This window comes from Perca flavescens, chromosome 9, assembly GCF_004354835.1.
Source record: "Perca flavescens isolate YP-PL-M2 chromosome 9, PFLA_1.0, whole genome shotgun sequence".
NCBI classification, from domain to species: domain Eukaryota; kingdom Metazoa; phylum Chordata; class Actinopteri; order Perciformes; family Percidae; genus Perca; species Perca flavescens.
Genome location: NC_041339.1, coordinates 3,919,613 through 3,941,732, shown reverse-complemented (window position 1 = coordinate 3,941,732; position 22,120 = coordinate 3,919,613). Strand labels below are relative to the sequence as shown.

General features: G+C 43.3%; 1 protein-coding gene across 4 annotated transcripts in view; it reads left to right on the top strand.

Annotated features, from left to right (window-relative positions):
* usp24 (ubiquitin specific peptidase 24) overlaps positions 1 to 19,935 on the top strand; it is a 44,555-nt gene extending 24,620 nt beyond the window's left edge. For all 4 annotated transcript variants that reach the window (XM_028586811.1, XM_028586809.1, XM_028586810.1 and 1 more), the window contains 36 exons: positions 220 to 317; positions 509 to 604; positions 741 to 963; positions 1,052 to 1,214; positions 1,824 to 1,985; positions 2,135 to 2,205; positions 2,311 to 2,471; positions 2,553 to 2,614; positions 2,758 to 2,949; positions 3,060 to 3,174; positions 3,276 to 3,420; positions 3,510 to 3,629; positions 3,749 to 3,874; positions 4,826 to 4,924; positions 5,019 to 5,101; positions 5,204 to 5,345; positions 5,435 to 5,554; positions 5,677 to 5,891; positions 6,834 to 6,958; positions 7,881 to 8,022; positions 8,354 to 8,504; positions 8,638 to 8,733; positions 9,528 to 9,631; positions 10,846 to 10,959; positions 12,897 to 13,104; positions 13,219 to 13,308; positions 13,646 to 13,748; positions 13,836 to 13,954; positions 14,141 to 14,254; positions 14,386 to 14,451; positions 14,556 to 14,622; positions 14,838 to 14,916; positions 15,081 to 15,156; positions 16,416 to 16,502; positions 16,653 to 16,763; positions 17,178 to 19,935. In XM_028586811.1, the coding sequence (XP_028442612.1) occupies positions 220 to 317; positions 509 to 604; positions 741 to 963; positions 1,052 to 1,214; positions 1,824 to 1,985; positions 2,135 to 2,205; positions 2,311 to 2,471; positions 2,553 to 2,614; positions 2,758 to 2,949; positions 3,060 to 3,174; positions 3,276 to 3,420; positions 3,510 to 3,629; positions 3,749 to 3,874; positions 4,826 to 4,924; positions 5,019 to 5,101; positions 5,204 to 5,345; positions 5,435 to 5,554; positions 5,677 to 5,891; positions 6,834 to 6,958; positions 7,881 to 8,022; positions 8,354 to 8,504; positions 8,638 to 8,733; positions 9,528 to 9,631; positions 10,846 to 10,959; positions 12,897 to 13,104; positions 13,219 to 13,308; positions 13,646 to 13,748; positions 13,836 to 13,954; positions 14,141 to 14,254; positions 14,386 to 14,451; positions 14,556 to 14,622; positions 14,838 to 14,916; positions 15,081 to 15,156; positions 16,416 to 16,502; positions 16,653 to 16,763; positions 17,178 to 17,240 (4,308 nt within the window). In that variant the 3' untranslated portion in view covers positions 17,241 to 19,935. The remainder of the gene's footprint in view (positions 1 to 219; positions 318 to 508; positions 605 to 740; positions 964 to 1,051; positions 1,215 to 1,823; positions 1,986 to 2,134; positions 2,206 to 2,310; positions 2,472 to 2,552; positions 2,615 to 2,757; positions 2,950 to 3,059; positions 3,175 to 3,275; positions 3,421 to 3,509; positions 3,630 to 3,748; positions 3,875 to 4,825; positions 4,925 to 5,018; positions 5,102 to 5,203; positions 5,346 to 5,434; positions 5,555 to 5,676; positions 5,892 to 6,833; positions 6,959 to 7,880; positions 8,023 to 8,353; positions 8,505 to 8,637; positions 8,734 to 9,527; positions 9,632 to 10,845; positions 10,960 to 12,896; positions 13,105 to 13,218; positions 13,309 to 13,645; positions 13,749 to 13,835; positions 13,955 to 14,140; positions 14,255 to 14,385; positions 14,452 to 14,555; positions 14,623 to 14,837; positions 14,917 to 15,080; positions 15,157 to 16,415; positions 16,503 to 16,652; positions 16,764 to 17,177) is intronic.
* Positions 19,936 to 22,120: the final 2,185 nt, after the last annotated feature.

Sequence of the window (22,120 nt, the reverse complement as noted above, 5' to 3'; positions counted from 1 at the left end):
CTCACTGTTAACTCCTGCACTTCGATACTGGCTTATCTGATCATTGCGCTACTATTTTTATTCTGTTTTTATATGTCCTGTAAGGATTATTTATTATATTTATTGTATGCACCCAGTGAAGTAGCGCTCCTAATTTCGCTGTAAAGTACAATGACAATAAAGGCTTTCAACTCAATTACTTTGACATGTGTTTTCCTCCCTCTTCTCTCTCTGCGTCAGGTGTTGAGTTCAAAGCTCATGCCAACGTCAGATGATGAGATGGCCAAAACCAGCAGCAAGTCCTTCTGTGAAAACTTCCTCAAAGCAGGAGGCCTCAGGTAACAGACCTGTTGGAGAAAAGTTCCCTCACTGTCTGGTGTTTGCGTTGTTTGACTGTGGCACGCGTCAGCAGACTTGTCAAGCTGCGTTACATGATACCAGCACACAGAGGCTTTTTAATGTAAGCTTATATCAAAAAAGTTTTTATTTTTAGGTCTGACCGTAGTATTTCACTGTGTTTCCTCTGCAGCCTGGTGGTGAATGTTATGCAAAGAGATTCCATTCCCTCAGAGGTGGACTATGAGACAAGACAAGGAGTCTACTCTATCTGTCTTCAGTTGGCCAGGTGCAAAATGGCCACACACACACACACACACACACACACACACACACACACACACACACACACACACACACACACACACACAGATGGATATTCTGGGCCCAAGTTAAACTTCATACTCAATTGTTTGTGTTTGCAGGTTTCTTCTGGTTGGCCAGAGCATGCCTGCTGCGCTGGATGATGATGTCATCAGGGATGGCGAGGCGCTGTCATCTCGTCCGTTCCGAAACGCCGGACGGGCGGGGCGTCAGCTATCTCTTTGTGGAACTCCAGAGAAGTCCTCCTACAGACAGATGTCTCTCTCTGAGCGCTCCTCCATAAGAGTCGAGGAGATCATACCGGCTGCTCGCGTAGCTATTCAGGTAACCCCACAGTTAATTCAGCACCCAGATTAATCTTTTAACTGTAGGATTTTTTTCAAGTACAATGTTTGCTCCGTCTGTTTTCTAGACCATGGAAGTGGGTGACTTTACTTCCACCGTGGCCTGTTTCATGCGTCTGACCTGGGCAGCTGCAGCCGGCCGATTGGATCTGGTTGGCAGCCCACAGCCAATCAGAGAGACCCACAGCTCCCTTCTGCCACAGGGAGTCCGCACCAGAGTTAGCAGTACAGGTGACACAAAAACACACTTTCAATGTTATTTTAGGTCTCTTCTCATTCTCCACAAGGTGACATAGGGCTGGGCGATACAGAGAAAATCAGATAGCACGATATTTTGGACCAAATACTTCGATGTTGATATTGCGACGATATTGTAGGGTTGACAGTTGGTGCTTTAACAAAATATTTTCGCAATAACATTTTAGATAAAAATTATCCATAATGTGGATATAAAGTAGGTAAAGGGAAATAATAGAACAACTAGACCAGTCTGGGAAGTTCAGAAAATTACATCACATCTGTATTGCAGCCTGTAAAACCAGGAAAAGACAACACTTGTGTCATATTACGATATTCACAATCTTTGGCAATACCTAGCCTAATATCACGATATAGATATAATATCAATATTGTGCCCAGCCCTACTTACCCATAATCTGAGAAGATGTTTTGGTGTTACCAAATGTTTACCGTCAGTAGGTGTGGTAATTATCCCGCACAACTTTATTCCTGATTTGCGTTTTCTTGCCAACAGCTCACGGTCGAAGCATTTCCAGTGCTACAAAGAAAAGCCAAATAAATGAAAGTTAAACAAATGTCTTGCGTTTGTTTTGTTCACAGGAAGTAACTGCAGCTCCAGCAGCGAGGGGGAGACCACGCCAACAGCATTGCACGCAGGGATATGTGTGAGGCAGCAGTGTGTCTCTACTAAAGATACCATCATCGCCCGCGAGGCTCTGTCACTGTTGGTCACCTGTCTGCAGTTACGCTGTCAGCAGCTAAGTAAGATTCCTGCAGGAGTAAAACACACAACAAGCACACATACACACATAGCCATTAGTCCTCTATGCAGCGGAATGATGCTGCAGTATGTACATTTCATTTAGACTTCTACAATGACCATAAATCCTGTGGTCGGTTTCTCTCTCCAGGTTCTTTTTATAACCTTCCCTCCGTCAATGATTTCATCATTGACGTGCTGCTGGGATCTCCCAGCGGAGAGGTAAACGACACCCTTTCTTTTGTTCAATAGACTGCAGAGAAGGAATGTATCCTCAACATTGCAGTGTGTGTTTACACTTGTAGTCCCTGTCCCTTCCTATATCAGATCCGCCGTGTAGCTTGCGATCAGCTCTACACTCTGAGCCAGTCTGACACTTCAGCCTTCGCCGAAGTCCAGAAACCCAACTTGTTCCTCATCTCAGTCATTCTCGCTGCTCAGCTGCCATTATGGAGTCCTACGTCTATCATGAGAGGGGTCAACCAGAGGTACTTAAGCAAGAAACGCACAGGATATACATCCCTGAAATCTGCAGAGGTCTTGTGTTAATGTGTGGCTTTTCTTCTTAGGTTGCTGTCTCAATGCACAGAGTACTTTGACCTAAGATGTCAGCTTTTGGATGACCTAACAAGTAAATCATATCCCCTTACAGTCACTTTTATCAACACCTATATATGAAGTATTGTCCCAGATGTAAGAATTGATTTAATAGAGAGGTTCCAGTGTGTCATAAAAATCTCTGTGCCTTGTATTCTCTCTCTCTGCCTCTTCCAGCGTCCGAGATGGAGGTGTTAAAAGTGAGTGCAGCCACGATGCTGGAGGACGAGATCTCTTGGCTTGACAACTTTGAGCCTAGTTGGAGCTCTGAGATGGAGACCAGCGAGGCGGACAACATCCTCCTGGCAGGACACCTCCGACTCATCAAGACCTTGCTCTCCCTCTGTGGTAACGAGAAGGAGCATCTCGGTAAGCACACGCAAGGATGTACATATCTGCACCCACTGAACACGTTTTGGAAGTGAATGAAGTTGAGAACACTAATATGTAATGGGAGGATGTGTAACTCTTTTGTTCAGGGCCATCTCTGATCCAGCAGTTATTGGATGACTTCCTGTTTCGCGCCTCTCGCATCATCATCAACAGTTCAAACCCCACACCCTCGCCGGCCCCCAGCCACGACTTCCACCCAAAGTACGGCACGTTTAATCCTATCCATCAGTTACATTTAGTTATTCTCCTGTGAACCGCTATGTTAATCTTTTGTGTGCGCGTGTGCATTTGTGTGTGGTCAGGTGCAGCACAGCCAGCAGCAGGCTGGCAGCCTATGAGGTGCTGGTGATGCTCACAGACAGCTCTCTCTCCAACCTCCGACTGATCACCAAAGAGCTGATGTCCATGCATCACCAGTCTGATCCTTCGCTCTGCAAGGAGTTTGATGTATGGCACCAATTGAAATAATATTTGTTGGTACATGTGGTTGGAATAGAGTTTAGCTGTGAATCTAACTCTCTGTGTGTTTCTCTCAGTACCTACCCCCCGTAGAGAGCCGGTCAGTCTCAGGTTTTGTTGGGTTGAAGAACGGTGGAGCCACATGTTACATGAATGCTGTGTTTCAGCAGCTCTACATGCAGCCCGGCCTGCCAGAGGTACACATTGTGTTCTAATGTGCTGTTTAGTGTTTACCTTCTGTATTCACCAGAGGGCATTTGCTCTTTGTGTCCAGACTGAGTTCCACAGAGTGAATCCATGTATGTTTGGTTTAAAGGCTTTCCTGTCCATCGAGGACGACACCGATCAGCCAGAAGAGAGCGTCTTCTACCAGGTGCAGTCTTTGTTTGGTCACCTGATGGAGAGCAAACTGCAGTACTACATACCTGAGAACTTCTGGAAGGTAATTGACAGTTCAGTGTGATCTGATTGTAATGCGCTTGACCTTTCACCTTCCGAGTGTGGCCATTGTTATTAGGATGCAAAGTAAGATTTAATGCTCAAATGCAGCCTGTTATTAATATGTACTACACTCCTCAGGCTTATTCATTGTCAATGCCACTATAAGCATGTGGTTGTTGTTACACGTTCTGTCCACTAGAGGGACCTCCAACATTAGCCTGGCCTTGAAGGGGACTTGCGTCATGGCCATTGCATTTCTTGCACGCTGCTCTGATTCATTTTCCACCACGAGCACACAGCGACAAACACAAATCAACACAGAACTCTGTAATGAAACATGATCTAACAAGTGTAGTGAAGCAGCTCTGTTGTAAAGGTTAACGGTGCTCGGTTAGCACAATGACATCATGTTAGAAAGCACAGCACGAGCTAAATGATGCTAACCGAAGCATTTTGGCTCGGTGGATGGCAACTTTAAAGTCATGTTAAAGCTATTTCCCATCCTTCTTCCGATTCCCAGCAGCAGCCTGTCACTCCCCCTGTACTAACGTTGCTCAGTACGTAACGTTAGTTCCGTGATCTTAAGTCCTCACAATGCCTTGTGTTTCTCACTCCCGCTAACATATTGTTCATCAGACGGTACATGACAAAAGCATTTCGTTTTCATATGCGGATAGGCCAAGGTGAGAAGAGGGAGATTAGCTAATGTTAGCCAACATTTATTTAAAAAATCACAATGGAATAGTAATTCCCGCATTCAAATAGTATTGATTTGACTTTCGGAATTTGTTCCTACAGCCCTATACTACACACATTCACAAACTTTCTCAGCTGTAACGATCACTCTTTCATATATTTCTCTCTCTAAACGATAAATCAATCAAACAAAAAGTACACTTCTCCCCAAAACATCCACTTTTATCCACGTGCAAACGTGTGATGTCTGTTGCAGATCTTCAAGATGTGGAACAAGGAGTTGTATGTAAGAGAACAGCAGGATGCTTATGAGTTCTTTACTAGCCTGGTGGATCAGCTAGACGAACATCTCAAGGTAAAACTTCTACACTCCAGACCTTTTATTTTTTTAGTACTTATAATACCTAATTGGTTATTTTATTATTAATGATGAGACTCCTTTCCACCAGAAAATGGGTCGAGAGCAGATCTTCAAAAACACATTTCAGGGAATCTTCTCCGATCAGAAGATTTGTAAAGACTGTCCTCACCGGTGAGCGAGAATGTTTTTCCTTTTTTTCTTTCCCAAACTTCTGTTTCATTCTGAGACACACATCACAGGTGACGTTTGACCTTTGACCTTCTTATTATACAGGTACGAGCGTGAAGAAACATTCATGGCTTTGAACCTTGGAGTGACATCCTGTCAAAGCTTAGAGATTTCCTTGGACCAGTTTGTCAGAGGAGAGGTGCTAGAGGGCAGCAACGCCTACTACTGTGAGAAATGCAAGGAGAAGGTGTGTATCGCTCTCTGCGTGCTTTTGTTCTACTACACTGCTAGCATGTGGACTGATGTGTCAACGTGTACATGTGTTCCTCTGCGCAGAGAACCACCGTGAAGAGAACCTGTATCAAATCCCTGCCCAGCGTTCTCTGTATTCACCTCATGCGCTTCGGCTTTGACTGGGAAAGCGGGCGCTCCATCAAATATGATGAACAGATTAGGGTACCAAGTATTTCTAATCACAAAATCACAAATCTCTAGTCACTAAAATACACTTTTCTGATTTTCATAATCTGAGGAAATTTGAATATGATTTATGTGAATTCTGTCTTGTTGGTGCACAGTTCCCTTGGGTGTTGAACATGGAGCCCTACACCGTCTCTGGGATGGCTCGTCAAGACTGCAGCGGAGAGGGCGGCGAGGGGCGGGGCGACGGGACCTCGGGAGGATCGCCCAGGAAGAAAGTCACGATTTCTGAGAACTATGAGCTCGTGGGAGTTGTTGTCCACAGTGGTCAGGCACATGCTGGCCACTATTACTCTTTCATTAAAGATAGACGGTAAGAGACACTGTAGCGCCGAAGTTCCTCCACCTCTCCCTCATTTAAAAAAGGGGCCAATATTTTCAGAAAATCAAACGCATTTCTTTTTTCATTTGCCGCTCAGAGTTATGTGCTGCAAAGTTTTCTGATGGTATTTTCCAGCTCCTGTTCTACTTTACATAAGAATCACATAACCAGTGATTAAGGGAGCACATTAAGCTGTTTGGTTTTGGTTTTAGTTTTCTAAGCAGATTTTAGAGGACCTCCTTGAGGCACATGAATGCAGCATCAGACTTTGTGTGGGCTGTCTTGGTTTAGTTTGTAAGCATCTCCAGATGTCTGGCTCTCTAAGGCAAGATTGCTCACTGGAGAAGTGGAACATAAAGAGACCACAGGAGCTAATATTTGGCACCCTTCTCTCTCTCTCTCTAGCTTACTTGTTTGTTCCAATCCACTCTAAAGACTGCGACCGAGAAAGTTTGTCTTCAGGACGTAGATCACTTTCCAGACTTTCAGACACATTCTGGAGCCGCTTCAAAGTCTGTCAAAATCTGTGTGTCAGACAGGCTGGTTTGCGTGCAGGTGGACACCGCGTCCTGGTGGCAAACCTGTACTGCAGTATGTCGACCAGGTGTGCTATATGCTACAGTCCAGTGTGGTATGCACATATAGCCCTGCCATGCTTCACTGTAAACCATTTAGTAAAGCAGAAAAGGCTAAATCTGTTGGGAGAAACTACCTTGTTTCTGCCCCGTCTGCAAACAGAGTCAGAACATTGGGTGCATGTTTTATTATGCATGCCTATTTGTTTTTGGTATTGTTGATTTATTATTCATTCAAGTGTGCGAGTTTCCAGTTCTGATTTAGCAGATTGTGATGAATCATAATCTAATCTGCCACTTTCCTTGTCCCCCCCCCCCCCTTTGCCCTCCCTCCATCTTTATTTGTCCTTCTTTAAAGTGGTAGCGCTCGTGGACGTTGGTACAAGTTCAACGACAACGTGGTGGAGGAGTTTGATATGAATGACGAAACTTTGGAGTATGAATGCTTTGGGGGAGAGTACCGTCCCAAAGTTTACGACCAATGTAAGTAATGCATAAACTCTGACATTTATGTAACAAAGTGCATTAAAGATCTAAACATAAAGATCCCATTTAATGGGTTTAGTGTTTTAAAATTTTTTTTTTACCTATATAAAAATGATGTCTGAAACATTCATGAATATTCAAATACTTTTCTGAAAGACACAAGATGTCTCCTATTCCACTGTCCATTCTCAGTGTATGTGTGCTGGAGGCTATCTTTCCGCGTTATTATGAATCCCACTTGGTAGGTGTCTTGCCAAGAAGCATTTAAGCGCTAGGATTGGCCAGCCGTTCATCCTCATGCGAGGTACCGGAAATCGATTTGTTCAAGTCCTATCCCCTGATCAATGGGCTATTTAGCTCTTTAAGTTAATGCCTAACACCAACCAATCGGGCTGCTACGTAGGGCGGGTCTTGCCAAGAAACCAAGTGGGGGGCGCCCGGATAGGTGGAGCGGGCACCCATATGTGGGAGTTTGATCCTCGACGCAGCAGGCCCAGGTTCGCCACCTGACCTTCGGCCCTCTGCTGCATGTCATTCCCCCCTCTTTCCCCTTTCATGTCTTCAGCTATCCTCTCTAAAGGCCTAAAAATGCCCAAAAATCCCAACAAAAAAAAGAAGAAACCAAGTGGGATTCAACGCTTCCTTCCTTTCCATATACTATTTGTGTAAATTACTAGACCATGAATGGCTTTTAAATTAGTTGTGATGTCACAAATTTCTCTTGTATGTGTACTGTACACGTGGTAAACTTCTATTTAAGGAGAGCACAGAGAAACATTCCTCCATCATCCAAACCTCCAACAATAAGCAAAACATGTTTGAATGAAGAGGGACTTGTGAAACTCAACTACTGCACAGTTTTTTTTTTTCTCATGCGGCATGCACTTGGTAACCTTAATTTGTGTGTATGTGTGCGCAGCCAACCCATACCCTGATGTGCGGAGGAGGTACTGGAACGCCTACATGTTGTTCTATCAGAAGATCAGTGACCAGAACTCGCCCGTCCTGCCCAAAAAAAGCAGAGTCAGCATCATGCGGCAGGAGGCTGAGGACCTTACACTGTGAGTGATCCTCATCATATACTATACTCGCCTCATAAACATTCCCTTTGCGTCATTTATAATGTATCAGCCAATTTCCCTCAGCAGTCAGCAGAATAAAAGCACTGTAAGGCATCTATCTGCAATTGACAGCTCCTGTCTGATGTTGTTTTTTAGAACCGAGCAGAATACATACGGACAGAAGTCAGAACATTTTATGAAACATTTAGATGTAATTTATGTCTGCAGGAAATCAATTATTTATTTATACATGTAACACTGTCACAACCAGCATTTAGGAAGGGCACCAGAAAACAAATTATGATCTTACCTGTGGCTCTCTATTTTCCAGGTCTGCCCCGTCCTCTCCTGATGTTTCGCCGCAGTCCTCTCCTCGCCCCCCCAGGGCCAACAACGACCGCCTCACCCTCCTCACCCGCCTGGTCCGCAAGGGAGAGAAGAAGGGCCTGTTTGTAGAGAAGATGCCAGCCAGCATCTATCAGGTAAAGCGGCATCGAGGAGTACCATGGAGGCCATAGAGACCAAGAGATCTTTACACCAACCTAACATTTGTTCTGTAAGTCATCAGCTGGAACGTCCAGGTTCATCTGAGCTCTCTCCATTTGTGTTGTGCAGATGGTGAGGGATGAGAATCTCAAGTTCATGAGGAACAGAGACGTCTACAACAGCGACTACTTCAACTTCACCCTGTCCCTGGCCTCCGTCAATGCAGTATGTGCTTCTACTGTTTGTGTTTGGTTTTATGATAGTAACATGATCGTTACAAAGTAGAGCTGCTGTTTACATGTTCATACTCAAAAGAACTATTTTGTCCTCTTGTATTTAGTTTGTTGTATTTAGTTAGTTTGTTTCTCTTCGAGCATGTATGTAATGTTTCTTTAGGTTCTTTTATCCCCAACTTAAATGCTATTTAAATGTTCTCTTAATCCACCTCTCACTAGGGTTGGGCATCGTTTTGATTTTAACAATTCTTATTCCAATTCCGATTATTCCTTTCGATTCTGGTTCTTATCGGTTCTCGATTCTTTAAGGGGTGGAGTTGAAACATGTCAGAGGCTTCTTTCACAGACCGGTCTTTTTCAACGTAAAATAAAGCCACACTTTAGAGCTCCGCTTACTGTGCTCCATGGCTGCAACACAACAAGCGCCTGGAAGTACGGCAGCCGCTACGGTAACCAAAACTTGCACGTGTTAAATTTGGAACCAGTGATCGTATTCGTACATCGTATTCCACGGGAATCGTCATTTTTGAAACGGTTCCAAGTTGGAACCGGTTCTCGATGCCCAATCCTACCTCTTCCTTTGATGACATACAGTACGTGCATGTAGCTCATTTAAACATTGAGTGTGGTGACATGTAATGAAAGCACCACACTAGGACTACCCGGGAAATTGAATACACCATTTACTACAGCAATATCACTAAACTACACAATTGTTTATGGTGGAAACATAAAGCCGCCAGCAGTCAGTGGTTTTCATGTTTGTGTTTGTGTGTGTTACAGACAAAGCTGAAGCATCCAGACTACCAGCCGATGGCCAAAGAGAGTCTTCAGCTGGCTGTTCACTTCCTCTTTCACACCTACCTGCACACCAAAAAGAAACTCCGGTATGTATACACACACACACACATCCACACCTGTCTAGGGCTGGGTATCGTTTGACAATGTCGATACCGATACCAATACCATGACTTTGATACCGGTTCCTAAACATTACTTTTTTCAATGCTAATTTTATAAAACAAAAATAAATAACATTACACATTCCTGCACAAATCTTTGTAGTCATTTTTCAGCTCTTACTACGTGAGCCCGTCTCTGTGCGTGACGTAGAGATTTTCCCGTGTGACTCTACGACGTGTAACGTTAGACAGCCAATCAGCAGCAGCATTAGATCTTGGTAGAAGCATGCTGCATGCTTTTCACAAAAAGGAAGAAGAATTATGACCAAAAAAGTCATAAACAATCAAGCCCAGGCACTCAAGGTTGGTTACAAAAAGTGATAAAAGGCCTTTTTATAAATAGGGCAAGACATAAAAAATATACCAACGCATGTTGGCTTGAGCCTTCCTCATGGTGCTCATGCTGCGTGCTTATTGGCTCACTGACGCTGATGAGATTTACTCCTTAGGTATTGAGCTGCTGGCATTTTTCTTTTTTTGTCATTAACATTTTTTATTTATTTTGGTAATGCAACACCATACACATATATACATGGTACAAATGTAATATCTCACATTTGCAAATACAAACAATAGAAAATAAAACCATGAGATAAAACAAATAAAAACAAAAGGCAGCCAAAAAAAAAGGAACCCGCGCAGCATCCTCATACCCATTACATACACACTGTTACCCACAGATATTTAAACACACATATGTGTGCCTGCACATCCATAATCATCCTCTATCCACAAATGCCCCACTTCCCCTCTAAAAGTCAGTAGTAATCCTATATTGAAAAGACATCCATGCTTGTCTGTTTTTGCTTGGAACATTCTGTACCCTTTCGATCAGAAGTTCAAAGGCCGCTATTTCAGTCATACGTTTAAGCCAGTTCGTAATGTCTGGTCTATTTGGACTCTTCCAGTTACACAAAATGATTCTGGCAGCTACAATAAAACCTGTTAACATCAGTCCAGCTTCTGATTTAGCAATGCCTGGGGGCAGATGAGGCATTTTTCGATAATCTGTACTTTAGAGGCATTTCGGTTGGTGCCTAAAATGTTTTGAATTCAGTACCCAGTCCTACACCTGTCAATAGTAAACATCACTTATAAGCAGAAATGTAGTGCGTGTATTACATCTGTATCTCCTGCAGGGTGGACACAGAGGAGTGGATGGCGACAGTGGACGTGTTGCTGTCTAAGAGCAGCGAAGCGTGCCAGTGGATGGTGCAGTACCTGGTTGGACCAGAGGGACGAGAGATCACCAGGTCAGTGCTTGCTGGCCATGTTACATATGTGCAATACATTTATATTTACATATGTGATGCATACTGTGCCATCAAAAGAAAAGGGTTTGTAGAATAGACCATTTTGTCGTTCAAAATTACAGAAAGAAATTACTTTTAAAAATGCCTACTTTTGTAATTACTTACAGATTAACATAACTTCCATTGTATTTGTTTGACGGCCAGTTTTTAGTGAAAAGGGTACATAAAAAGGTCTCCAAAAAGCTTAAGCCTCACGAGCATTTGTCAGACATGTATAGATGTGTATAAGTGACTGTATTTGAGCTCTGCAGCCAAAATGACCTATATGGACACATTGGATTAGGGCTGCACCATATGAGGAAAATATGCAATACGTTGTTGAATATCACGATAACGATATCACTTGCGATAAATGAACAGATAATGAAGCAGTGGCGACCCATTTTTTTAAGACCCTTTTTAGGGGGGCTCAATCTCAGCCCCCTTAAAAATTATATTAATAATAATAATAATAAAAAATCTAATTTTAGTGCTTCAAGTGAGAGTTTGGGAACAATTACAGGTTCAAATAAACGGGTTTAATATCCTGTGTCTCTGTCGCCAATGCTATGCACCTGTCACCCAGTCAAGGACATTTATATTTTTTATTTATTTATTGTTTACACCTCATTATCATTTCATTTGAGTCTGGTAGTCCATAAAGGGACTTTCGTAGTTTTTTCATATGTTCAATAGTTTGCATTTATCCTCTGTTATAACACTTTTGCAAGGCACTGTATCTGTGTCCCATTCTCATTAGGCCCCCGCCCCTCTAAGGGCTGATCCTAGACTCGCCCCTGTATTGAAGTGTACTCTGTTCTGCATTTTTGCTGCTTTTACTATTCTGCTAAAATACAATAAATTGCTTGTTGAATTTAAAACAAATGAAAGGAAATCATTTCCAACATTCATTAATTGAACAATTTGAACATTGAATTGAAAATAAAAAAAGGAATGACAGTTGCTTCTTTAAAAAAAATCTCGCAACCACGATAAAAACGATACTAGCTTATATATACTGTATGTTTTGTAGGGTTGTTTTTATTGATTTATTGCAGGGCCTTGACCTGGGTTTAACCACTGCAGCAGTTTTGTAGCTGTCCTAGTGATATGCGATGCTACAGACTTGGCAGCTCCCAACGTTGCTCCCTCATTCTAATCAATGCCCGTTGAACTCTCTGACCTCGGTCACATTATTCCACCCTGGTAATGCTGCTGCAGCCTCTAAAACTTCTCGCTCTCGCTCTCTCTCTCTCTGGCTCTTGCACTCTCTCTCTCTACACATACCTACATACTTTATATATAACTGTCCCTTAGATCTCTATAGTATGTTGTAATCTCACACAAACACACACACCACATCTGAGCCTGTGGAGTGCCCTTGAACAAGCTATTAATTGCATCTGCACTGACAGTGGGGGTATTGAAAAACACCTGTGTGTGTGTGTGTGTGTTGCTCACTGTCTGCATGCTGACTGGCTGAGAAAGCAGGTCACTGTTAGCTTAATTAACATTAAGAGTCAGGATAGTTTTCCCAAAAGTATGCGTTTTGGGAAAAGTTGTTGTCTTACACTACTCTGTGTTTATGATATGGCTGTCGGACATTATTGGTTATCGCACATCGGATGTTTAGGGCAACTGTACTCCCCGGCCCCCTTTACATACCACACGGCCATTCCCACAGAGAGGAGATACAGAGTGTCCCACTCAGCTGTTTGTCTAAAAGGACAATGTTTTTTTTTCCTTACACAAATGGTAATTTAGACTGCTATTTCTGTTTGTCAGCCTTATTCTCTCTCAAAAGGATGTTTATCCATCATTGTCACATGTTTTTCTTCCATTGATTGTGCCCATCATTTACAACACTGATATTAATGATCATTGTATCTCCTCCTCAGGGTTTGTCTGTTAGAGTGCAGTGTAAGGGAGGTGAGGGTGGTGGTCGCATCTATCCTTGAAAAGACTCTGGAGAGCGCGCTTCACTTTGGAGACCCGGGACTGGACAACCTGACCGACACTATGCTTTCCTTATTGGACAAAGATGTTCCGGAGAACGTGAAAAACTGCGCACAGTACTTCGGCCTCTTCAGTAACTTCGCTCAGAGGGTAATAAACCATCAACAAATAAGTAGATTCAGACGTTTCTGCGATCTTTTAATTTTCAAAGTACAATGTTAAGTTAAATGACAATGTCTTTTGTCTTTCTGTTCTCTCTCTCAGGGATGTGGTCCTTGTCAGCTGTTGTTGAAACACTCAGCTTATCGCCGGATGCTCATCTTCCTGTTGGGACCCAATAGGCAAAACAACCAGGTGCAGTAGAACTACGCGATATACAGAGTGTAGTAGTACTTTTTGATCCAAGACACAATATTACTTTCACTTTCACCCATACACTTTTTCCGCTCAGTATTTTCTTTTTCTTTTTATTCTCCCTTTGCACTTATTGTAGGTCACCTAGGAAATAAGCATCCACGAAATGCGTAAAGTGTAGAAACAAAAATGTAATTGTTTAATTATTTTGAGCAATGTAAAATGTGGTCTGCATTTAGAAGTAGCAAAATGTTGATTTAAGATGCAAGAATGGCAATTAAATTGTGTTTATTATCCACAACTGTACTGAGTGCAGTGTATTCCAATTTCTCCACAGAACCGCCGGTGGAGTCCAGCACAGGCTCGGGAGTTCCTTCACCTCCACAACACTCTGGCCCTCATGACGCTACACTCTGACCTCAATGCCCAGCGGACGCAGGGTGAGACACTCAAACCAAATCTTGGAGGGTTGATGTTTTGGTACAATCCATCTCTCCGTCTGATCCTCTGATTTCTCACCCGCGTAGCTCCCGGAGGGTTTAAACTGCGAGTGAGTTGCGTCCCGGCTTCCACTAAGCTCCTCGCCCTCCACGCAGACATCCTGGCCTCGCTCTTCACTCCAGAGGGACAGCCTTACCTTCAAGAGGTAACGTACACACCGGCAACTCAGTCTTAAACCTTTTTCCGAGTTGTTTGTGTTTTTGCCTGTTTTTTCGATTCATACAGGGAAGTAAAAGAATCGCACAATCCATACGGGGTTATGGCCTAAACTACATAATAAATGTGAAAAAAGCTCTTTGACGGATGTTTTTTTAATGGTGGACATTTACAGGTGATGTTTGCCATGCGCGAGTTGTCCGGTCCCCTGTCCCTCCTGATAGAGATGGTGACCTACACCGCCTACTGTAACGAGCCCTTCTCTCTGGGCGTGCTGCAGTTGCTCAAGGTAAAAAAAGAAAAAGAAAAAAAGAAGCTTCAGAATAAACCTGAGAGACACGTAGTCAGAGCTGACAGACATTTATTCATGTAGTCAATGATGAGTATTCTTTGTTTTAGAATCTTCTTTGTGTCTCATAGACACAGCTGGAGACGGCTCCCCCTCATGAACTGAAGAACATTTTTCAGATGCTGCAGGAGCTTCTAGTCAGTGACAGTCATCCCTTCACCTTTTGATCCATCACTTTGTAAAAAAATGTAATTGCTATTGCGACCAGCTTTGCTAACGTCAGTTACATCTTTTACATCAGGTAATGGAAGAACCTCTGCAAACCCAGAGACTCAAGTATGCCTTTGAGTCTGAGAAAGGCCTTTTAGGTATGTCTTTGTACTTTTGTTACTGTTTTGTTCTAATGTCCACTGAGTAAAACCACAGAGCAAAACCGTCTTGGACAGTCATCTACAATATAGTAATATTTTTCTTATCAACATTGTTGGTAGACTGCCATGCCAGGTGGCAACATCGTCCGTTTGTGTGTGTGTGTTGCTTGGATTTATTGAATGTATAAAAACCTAACTGAGTTTCTTCTCAGCTTTGATGCACCAGAGCAACAATGTGGACAGCAGACGCTGCTACCAGTGTGTGAAGTTCCTGGTCACATTAGCCCAGAAGTGAGTTCATCTAAGGGTCAAATGTTAAGAGTTGTCCAGTAGTAGTACTTGTCTTAAATATGCTTTATTCTGGGGGATACTTTCATGATTTCTTTTTTTCTTTTCTTTTTTTATAAATAAACCGGGGACATAATTCTGAGCCTTCCTTTTATTTGTCCCACCAGGTGTGCTCCTGCCAAGGATTACTTCAAGGACTTGTCTGGTCACTGGAGCTGGGCTGTACAGTGGCTGCAAAAAAAGGCAAGCTTCTGAATTGCTGTGTCGCCACATACATCAGAGAACTATGTTTAGTGTTTTTGTTGTATTTTTAGGCATTTTTTTGACCGGAAACAAGGAGAGAACAAGAGAGATCGGAGATGACATGCAAAGCACCTTAAACATGTACACCAGTGGTTCCTTAATTCCAACCCTTTATATCTGACAGAACTATTTACACATGACTTTTAGCTTACTATGTTAACAGTTTATACGTGACTGTTTCAACTTCTCTGCTCACCTGCTAACTAGATTTCATGCAGGTGTAGTCACAGGTGCCCTCTGGGGTATACCTACCCCTGGTTGCCCTAAACCACCAGAACACCCCAGAGAAATACATTTCATGCACTGTGATTAGATACGTTTTAATTAACCTGTATGCTCATACACGCCCACTTCCTTAAGCCAAGTGGCGTGTTATCTGTACGCATTTTGAGCTATCCGCGTGTATGTCTACGCTGTATACAGCGGACGTAAACAGTGACTGCATAAATGAAAATGACTTCATAATGAGCTACGGCAATGGAAATGTGATTTTTATTTTATATTATACCTAGAGAGTGGTAATATTTTGTACATGTAAGAGCTTATATATTGTTATATGGTTATGTTATGTTTAGTGTATATGTGTTATGTTGTGTTGTTTTAGTTATATGATTTAGAAGATGTTATGTACACTTCTGTATTTGTCTTCATTGTTGTACAGCTTTGATGTTAATATTTTGGTAAAAATTAAGACCCCAGGAAGAATAGCTGCTGCTTAATGGAGTAGCTAATGGGGATCTAAATAATAAACAGATAAACAGACACGGCACTTTCTAAAGCCAAGTGGCGTGTTATCTGTACGCATTTTGAGCGCCGTATACTGCGGACAGGTTGGGTTTAGGAAAAGAAGAAAGCGACGGTTGAGTTTAGGAAACGTGACACGCGGGACCCGATCCCCGGTCTCCTGGGTGAAAGTCCTGTGTTTGACCCATCCTCCACCCTGACCAACCTCCCTACGCGGATTTTCGCCCTTTCATACTACTCGCTACGGCGTCAATTCACACGCAGTCGCAAGGTAATGTAAGTCAATGGAGGCCAAACGGCGTTGATAAACACGCTACAAAGCGAGTATGCGTCTTGATAACACGCCAAAAATGGCATACAAATTGGCGTGTCATACATACGCCACTTCGTGAGATCTGGTACTGGTCTGGTACTGTATGCTCATTGTTTTTGCATCATGTTTTCTCTGCCCTCAGATGACTGAACATTACTGGACTCCACAGAGCAACGTCTCCAATGAGACATCCACCAACAAAACCTTCCAGCGTACTATCTCTGCGCAGGTACACACACACACACACACACACCCCCTCTGACCCCCCTCTAGTTCCTCCACCACCACTACACAAACACACATGCTGTCACTTGTACTTGATGTTCTCTTCTGCTCTGGACTTGGCTCACTGTTCCACTGTGTGCGTATCAAACTGCAGGATACCTTGGCCTACGCCACAGCGCTGTTAAACGAGAAGGAGCAGTCTGGCAGCAGCAACGGCTCTGATGGCAGCCCAGCAAATGAAAACGCCGACCGCAGCCTCCGACAGGTAGCCCTCAGCACAGCGGGCTTCTTACATGACTCATCGCGTTGCAGCGGCTCCTGTTGGGTTCACGCAGCCAAAAAGAGAAGAATGGAACAGAAAATGGAACATCTCGCCAGCTTCTGTCAAAAGCTGAAAAGGCCGTTTGTTACCTCCCACGGTTGTTAATAGCGGTGGATTTGAAAACTGCTCCATTCTTCTCTTGACTCCTGCTGTGCCTGACAGGAGGCCCACACAACACAAGACTGTCAGACTTGTTTTGGCACAGGCATGAATACTCCAGATAATAGAAGTCGTAATCCCACTGTCACTGCTTAGCACAGAGAAATATGTGTTCCTTTTCCTCCCAACAACACCACATTCCTTAGTTCTCATGTTAATAATAATAATAATAATTCTTATTATTTGTCTCTCTCCCAGGGGTCGGAGTCTCCCATGATGCTCGGGGACTCGAAGAGCGATCTGGAAGATGTAGACCCCTAGCCCCTCCAACCAGCAGGATCCCTCCGAAGGAGAGGCAGCACAGCTCCGGGCAGCCAATTGAAAGGGCTGCACTTTGCCTCTGATTGGTGAGGACATTTAGGACTCCACAACAAGCCAATCGGGAAAACGTATTCTCTTGGTCGCTATGGCAACGGAGGAGCTATGACTAAATCATAAAATACTTCCTTTCAAAGCAGCCGAGGCGACGATGGAGATGCATTATCATTAAGGGCAGCAGAGTTGATTACGGTGGGAAGTAGAAAAACCTTCCTCAGTCACGGATGACTTCAGTTTATCCTTTTATTCATTCATTCACTCAGAATGACAGCAAGGTGGAGGATGGGTTTGGGTTGTGTTTTAACAATTTTCTGCTCATATTTGCCAATGTATCTACATAAGACATATTCATATTGTAAAGATGTGTTCCATAGATGTACTTTCAAGTGTAAGATAATATTTTAAAGTCTCCTGTGCTCCACAGCCTTGCAAATTGCGAGAGGTCACGTTAGCTGCTCTAGAGGAACTTAGACTCATGTGCACTTGTACAGGAACACCCCCACACGCGAGCACTTGGGACGGGTGGGGTTAAGTATGCACTTTATAGTCCAGCCCAGTCTATTGTGACGTACAGCAGCACTGGTCAGTTCCTCTAGAGCCTCCTCGCAACCGTGTCCTCTTCTTCTTTTGCTTTTAACAACTTCTATTTTCAGTGCCACATATGCAGACACATGGAACGCCCTTATAGCAAGCCACTCTGCCTGCGACTTGACCCTTCACCCTGGTGACCACAGTGTAGCCATGGGGACGCGGCACAGGGCGGGCCCTGTCCCATAAACGGGACAAGTCCCGACCCTCGGCAACTCCGAAACAGGCAGCGCCGTGGGCAGCACTCTCCCTCTACTCTAGTCTTCTCGCCGTCAGGCAGCCGCATGTGCTGGATTTTTATTCTTTTCATCGCTGTGTTTTATTTCCGTTGCCACTTTGCTTTGACTCTGGATGAATTGAATATTGGAAAGGATGTTTAGGGACTCAAGCCTTATGCAAGTCAAGCCGATCTGGAAGCGCACAGATCAATCGTGGTGGGCCATCAGTGCCAACTGAGGGGGGAGCTCAGGAGCATGTTTTATTTTTAGGTGCCAAGGTTACATACACACACACGCACACACACACACACACACACACACACACAAATAACACAGATACTAGAACTTGTGAAAAACATGCAAGCGTGTGTCACTCATTCACTTCGCTCACAAACGCAAAGAACAGATCCTCCTCGCCTCACTGTTACCTCTGCTTTATCAGGTTGGATTTTTTTTTTCTTCTTTTCTTTCAATGGAGTTTTCTTTTCGCTTTGCCTTTTCACTTTTGTCTACCTTTGGAAACACACACACACAGAGGAGCTGACCCAAATGTAGCTCCACTTTCACACAAGAACAGCGCTCGTGTTTCCATCGTCCCCACCCCCCCAATCATCGGGAGACTTGAAGTGCCTTAACCTCCCGATCTCTCCCCTCAGCCCACCTCCGATACCGCGACGCCATGTCTCGCGTAGGTTAACGTCCGCTCCGCCTGTCCTGACCATGACACCCAGCCAGTGTCTCCTGTGGTCAAATAAGTTTTTCGCTGTAGGAGTGCAACTACAGCTTCTTCATCCCCATTAGACCCCAAAATAATAACAGGGGCCTTTTCCTCTGTGTGTTGTGACAAAGGATTGTAGGAATGTAACTGTTGGTTGTTGATTCTGTGTGTGTGTATGGGGGAGGGGGTGGGGTATAAGTTTTACCCTAATAAAACAGGGTTTTACTGTAGGTGACAGGACAGGGTTTTTGGGTGATGGTAAAATGCTGCTTCTTTTCACTCTGCGCTCAAGCAGAGCCAATTTGTAGATACTGAGTTATGCTAAATAGTTTTAAGGAAGCCACACTTTTCACGCAGATGTTCTGAAGACATGATCCTAAACTAGCTTAGCAGATTAGCTCTCAGCTTTAACAGGTCAATGTTTACAGTGTGAAAACCCTATCAAGCAATCATGCAAAAATAGTTTTCTGTTGGGAGTCGTCACACGATCAATCCACTGAGGCTCCTCTGCGTCCTCAAAGCCTGAGAAGGGCCCTTCCAACCTCTCTCCCCACCCCACCCCACCCCACCCAGCCCATGTCCCTCTCTATCTCACTAGATGTGAATGTCACGTCGTGCTCTCCGGCACGTTTGCATGTGTGGCAGTAAGTGGTGGTCAAGTTAGTCTTTTCTGTGTGACGGGGGGGTAAACAGCCCTGTGTTGTTTGCTGTGTAATTAATTTCATTGGCGCTCATTGTCACAAACATAGGCCCCTTCTCCGTGGCTGGTTCTGATGGAGCTGCATGCAGTCTGTGCCAAGTGATACATGGCCATGGCAACATGAGTCACACTCAGCCGAGAGTCTCTCCTGTCGTTGGTTTGCCCCCACTGCTATATCACCACAAACAAATCAGAAAAAAATCTTTTCTTTTAATCCTGGGATGCAGGGAGGGATGGCTAAGTGCGTGGGTAGGGATTGGCATCTGTACGGGTTTTTATTGTCATTCAATTTTGAAAATTCACTTCTGCCATCGCAAGATTTTGTAATGCATGTTAAAACTCCGTTTTAATTTGTACATCAGAGTTTGATTAAAAGGAAATTTGATATAAAATAAACTGGAATGCACAACCTTTTGTAAACTTTTTATCTATGTTTGGACATTGTCACCTTACAAAATGTTGGTGCACCTTCATTGAGATTTTCTTTTTATATGTTGATTCATGCAGGATTTCTTCTTAACTCGTTTGACAATGAATATGCCTTTTTTTTAAATTGAAGCCATTTTGACAAGTTTTAGCAGGAAAAGCGTAGGTGTAAATAATCAAATGAATGATGAATAATAAAGAATTAATTCCATTTAGTTGATTACGTTTTAGGGTCCTGGTCTTTTGCATGCTGGCTCACTGTCATACTCTCACCGGGACAATGGATTAGGACAAAGCCATCGTTATTAAAGGGATAGTTCCGATTTTTTTTTTTTAAAGTGGGGTTGTATGAGGTACTTATCCGTATCTCCATCAGTGTATTACCAACAGTAGATGGCGGTCGGCATGCCCCCAGTTTGGAGAAGCAGACGGGAGTACCGACACGGAAGCTAAGCAATGTACTACTGTGGATGGAGACAGCTGTTTAACGTATTTTAGTCACCTTAAAAATAAATCAATATAAGTGCACGCTACATTTAGAATAATATCTACCGCTTTACCTTGCTGTGAGACAGCCCTGTTTCAGACTACTGGCAAAAACATTTTACCTCGCAGAACACGGGAGTTGCTGGTCTACCGCCGCCTTGATCGGTTAGTTTGTGTACGGTGTGTGGGTTAGGAACTAACAAACAAACGGTAACACGTAACGGTATCGACATAACACTGTTCTATTGTTTTATTTTTATTTTTTGCTGCTTTTAAATGTAAATGTATCCCTGTACGTGTACGGTGTCCTTGAGTGCCGAGAAAGGCACCTTTTAAATAAAATGTATTATTATAACTATGACATGACACTGTCATGAACGTGTCCTAAACATTATAAACAAGTCATAAAGGTTTATGACTTCGGTCATTAAGTGTCTTTCGGTTTTCGTCATGACAAGTGGACATTGTTTGGGTTATCTTGATTATGACAACTTGACATTAATCAAAGTGACATTACCAGAAGTTGTCTTTGTAATGACAACTTGATATAATGTCATCCTGTTTACTGTCAAGTTGTCTTAATAAGGACACTCCAAAGAAATTTAATGTCAACTTGTCATGACAAAAACAGAAGTCATAAACGTTTATGACTTGTTTATGACACGTTCATGGCAGTGTCATGTCATAGTTATGACCATGTCATGTCACGATTATGTCAATACCTAGAAGTGTTGCCAAACTAACCGACCGAGGCAGCGATAGATGAGCCTCTCCCCTGTTCTGCAAGGTAAAGTGACTTTGAGGAGAGCATAGATAACGGCTTCAGTTCACCCTGCGTGAACCTAAACAGGGCAGTTTAACAGCAAGGCAAATATTCTGAATATAATGTACACTTAAAATTATATTGATTTGTGTTTTTCGGTGGCTTTGTGTTTCAATGTGTTTAGCTGCTTGCCCCCATCCACGGCAGTACATTGCGTGGCTTTCCTTGCCGGTCCTCCTACCTGGCTTCTCCAAACTGGGGGCGGGCCAAGCGCCATCTATTGGAGGAAATACACTGACTGGATAAGTACCTCACACAACCCCACTTCAAAAAATCCTAATTATCCCTGTAATTTTATTAGTAACACCTGTGCTTTTCCTACTATGATAAGTCCAAATGAGAATCGGTAATCAGGTGAGCTCCACTTATTAATTCACTTTAACCCCAGCCTCATTTTAATTGGCTTATGATCCCTGCTGAGAATAATAATCCATTCACTGATAAAACAACTGCCATTAAGAGTTGTATCAATTTAGCAGTAATGGTATCGGATTTCCTGTGCCAATCAAACTTCAGTCCACTCATCAATGCACCGCAGCTGGCAGTGCGGTGCTCTCCAGACTGAAGGCTATCTGTTTGAATCAGTAACATCAATGAGGATTAAAGTCCTGTGCGTGTCTTTGGTTTAAATGGCATTCTGTTTTTCACTCCATTTTTTTTTATTTAATTTACTGTCACATAAATGCAGTTGAATGCTCAGGACAGACAGATGTGTTTTTATTCAAGCATAAAGTGGCATAAAGTCAGCTAATAAACCTGTTTTGTGTCAGCCACTGTTCCAGACTAAATGCAAAAACAAAGTGAACAGAAGATAGCTGGCTTATTAATCGAGCTGCAGATCAGGCTGATTATCCCAGCGGTGCT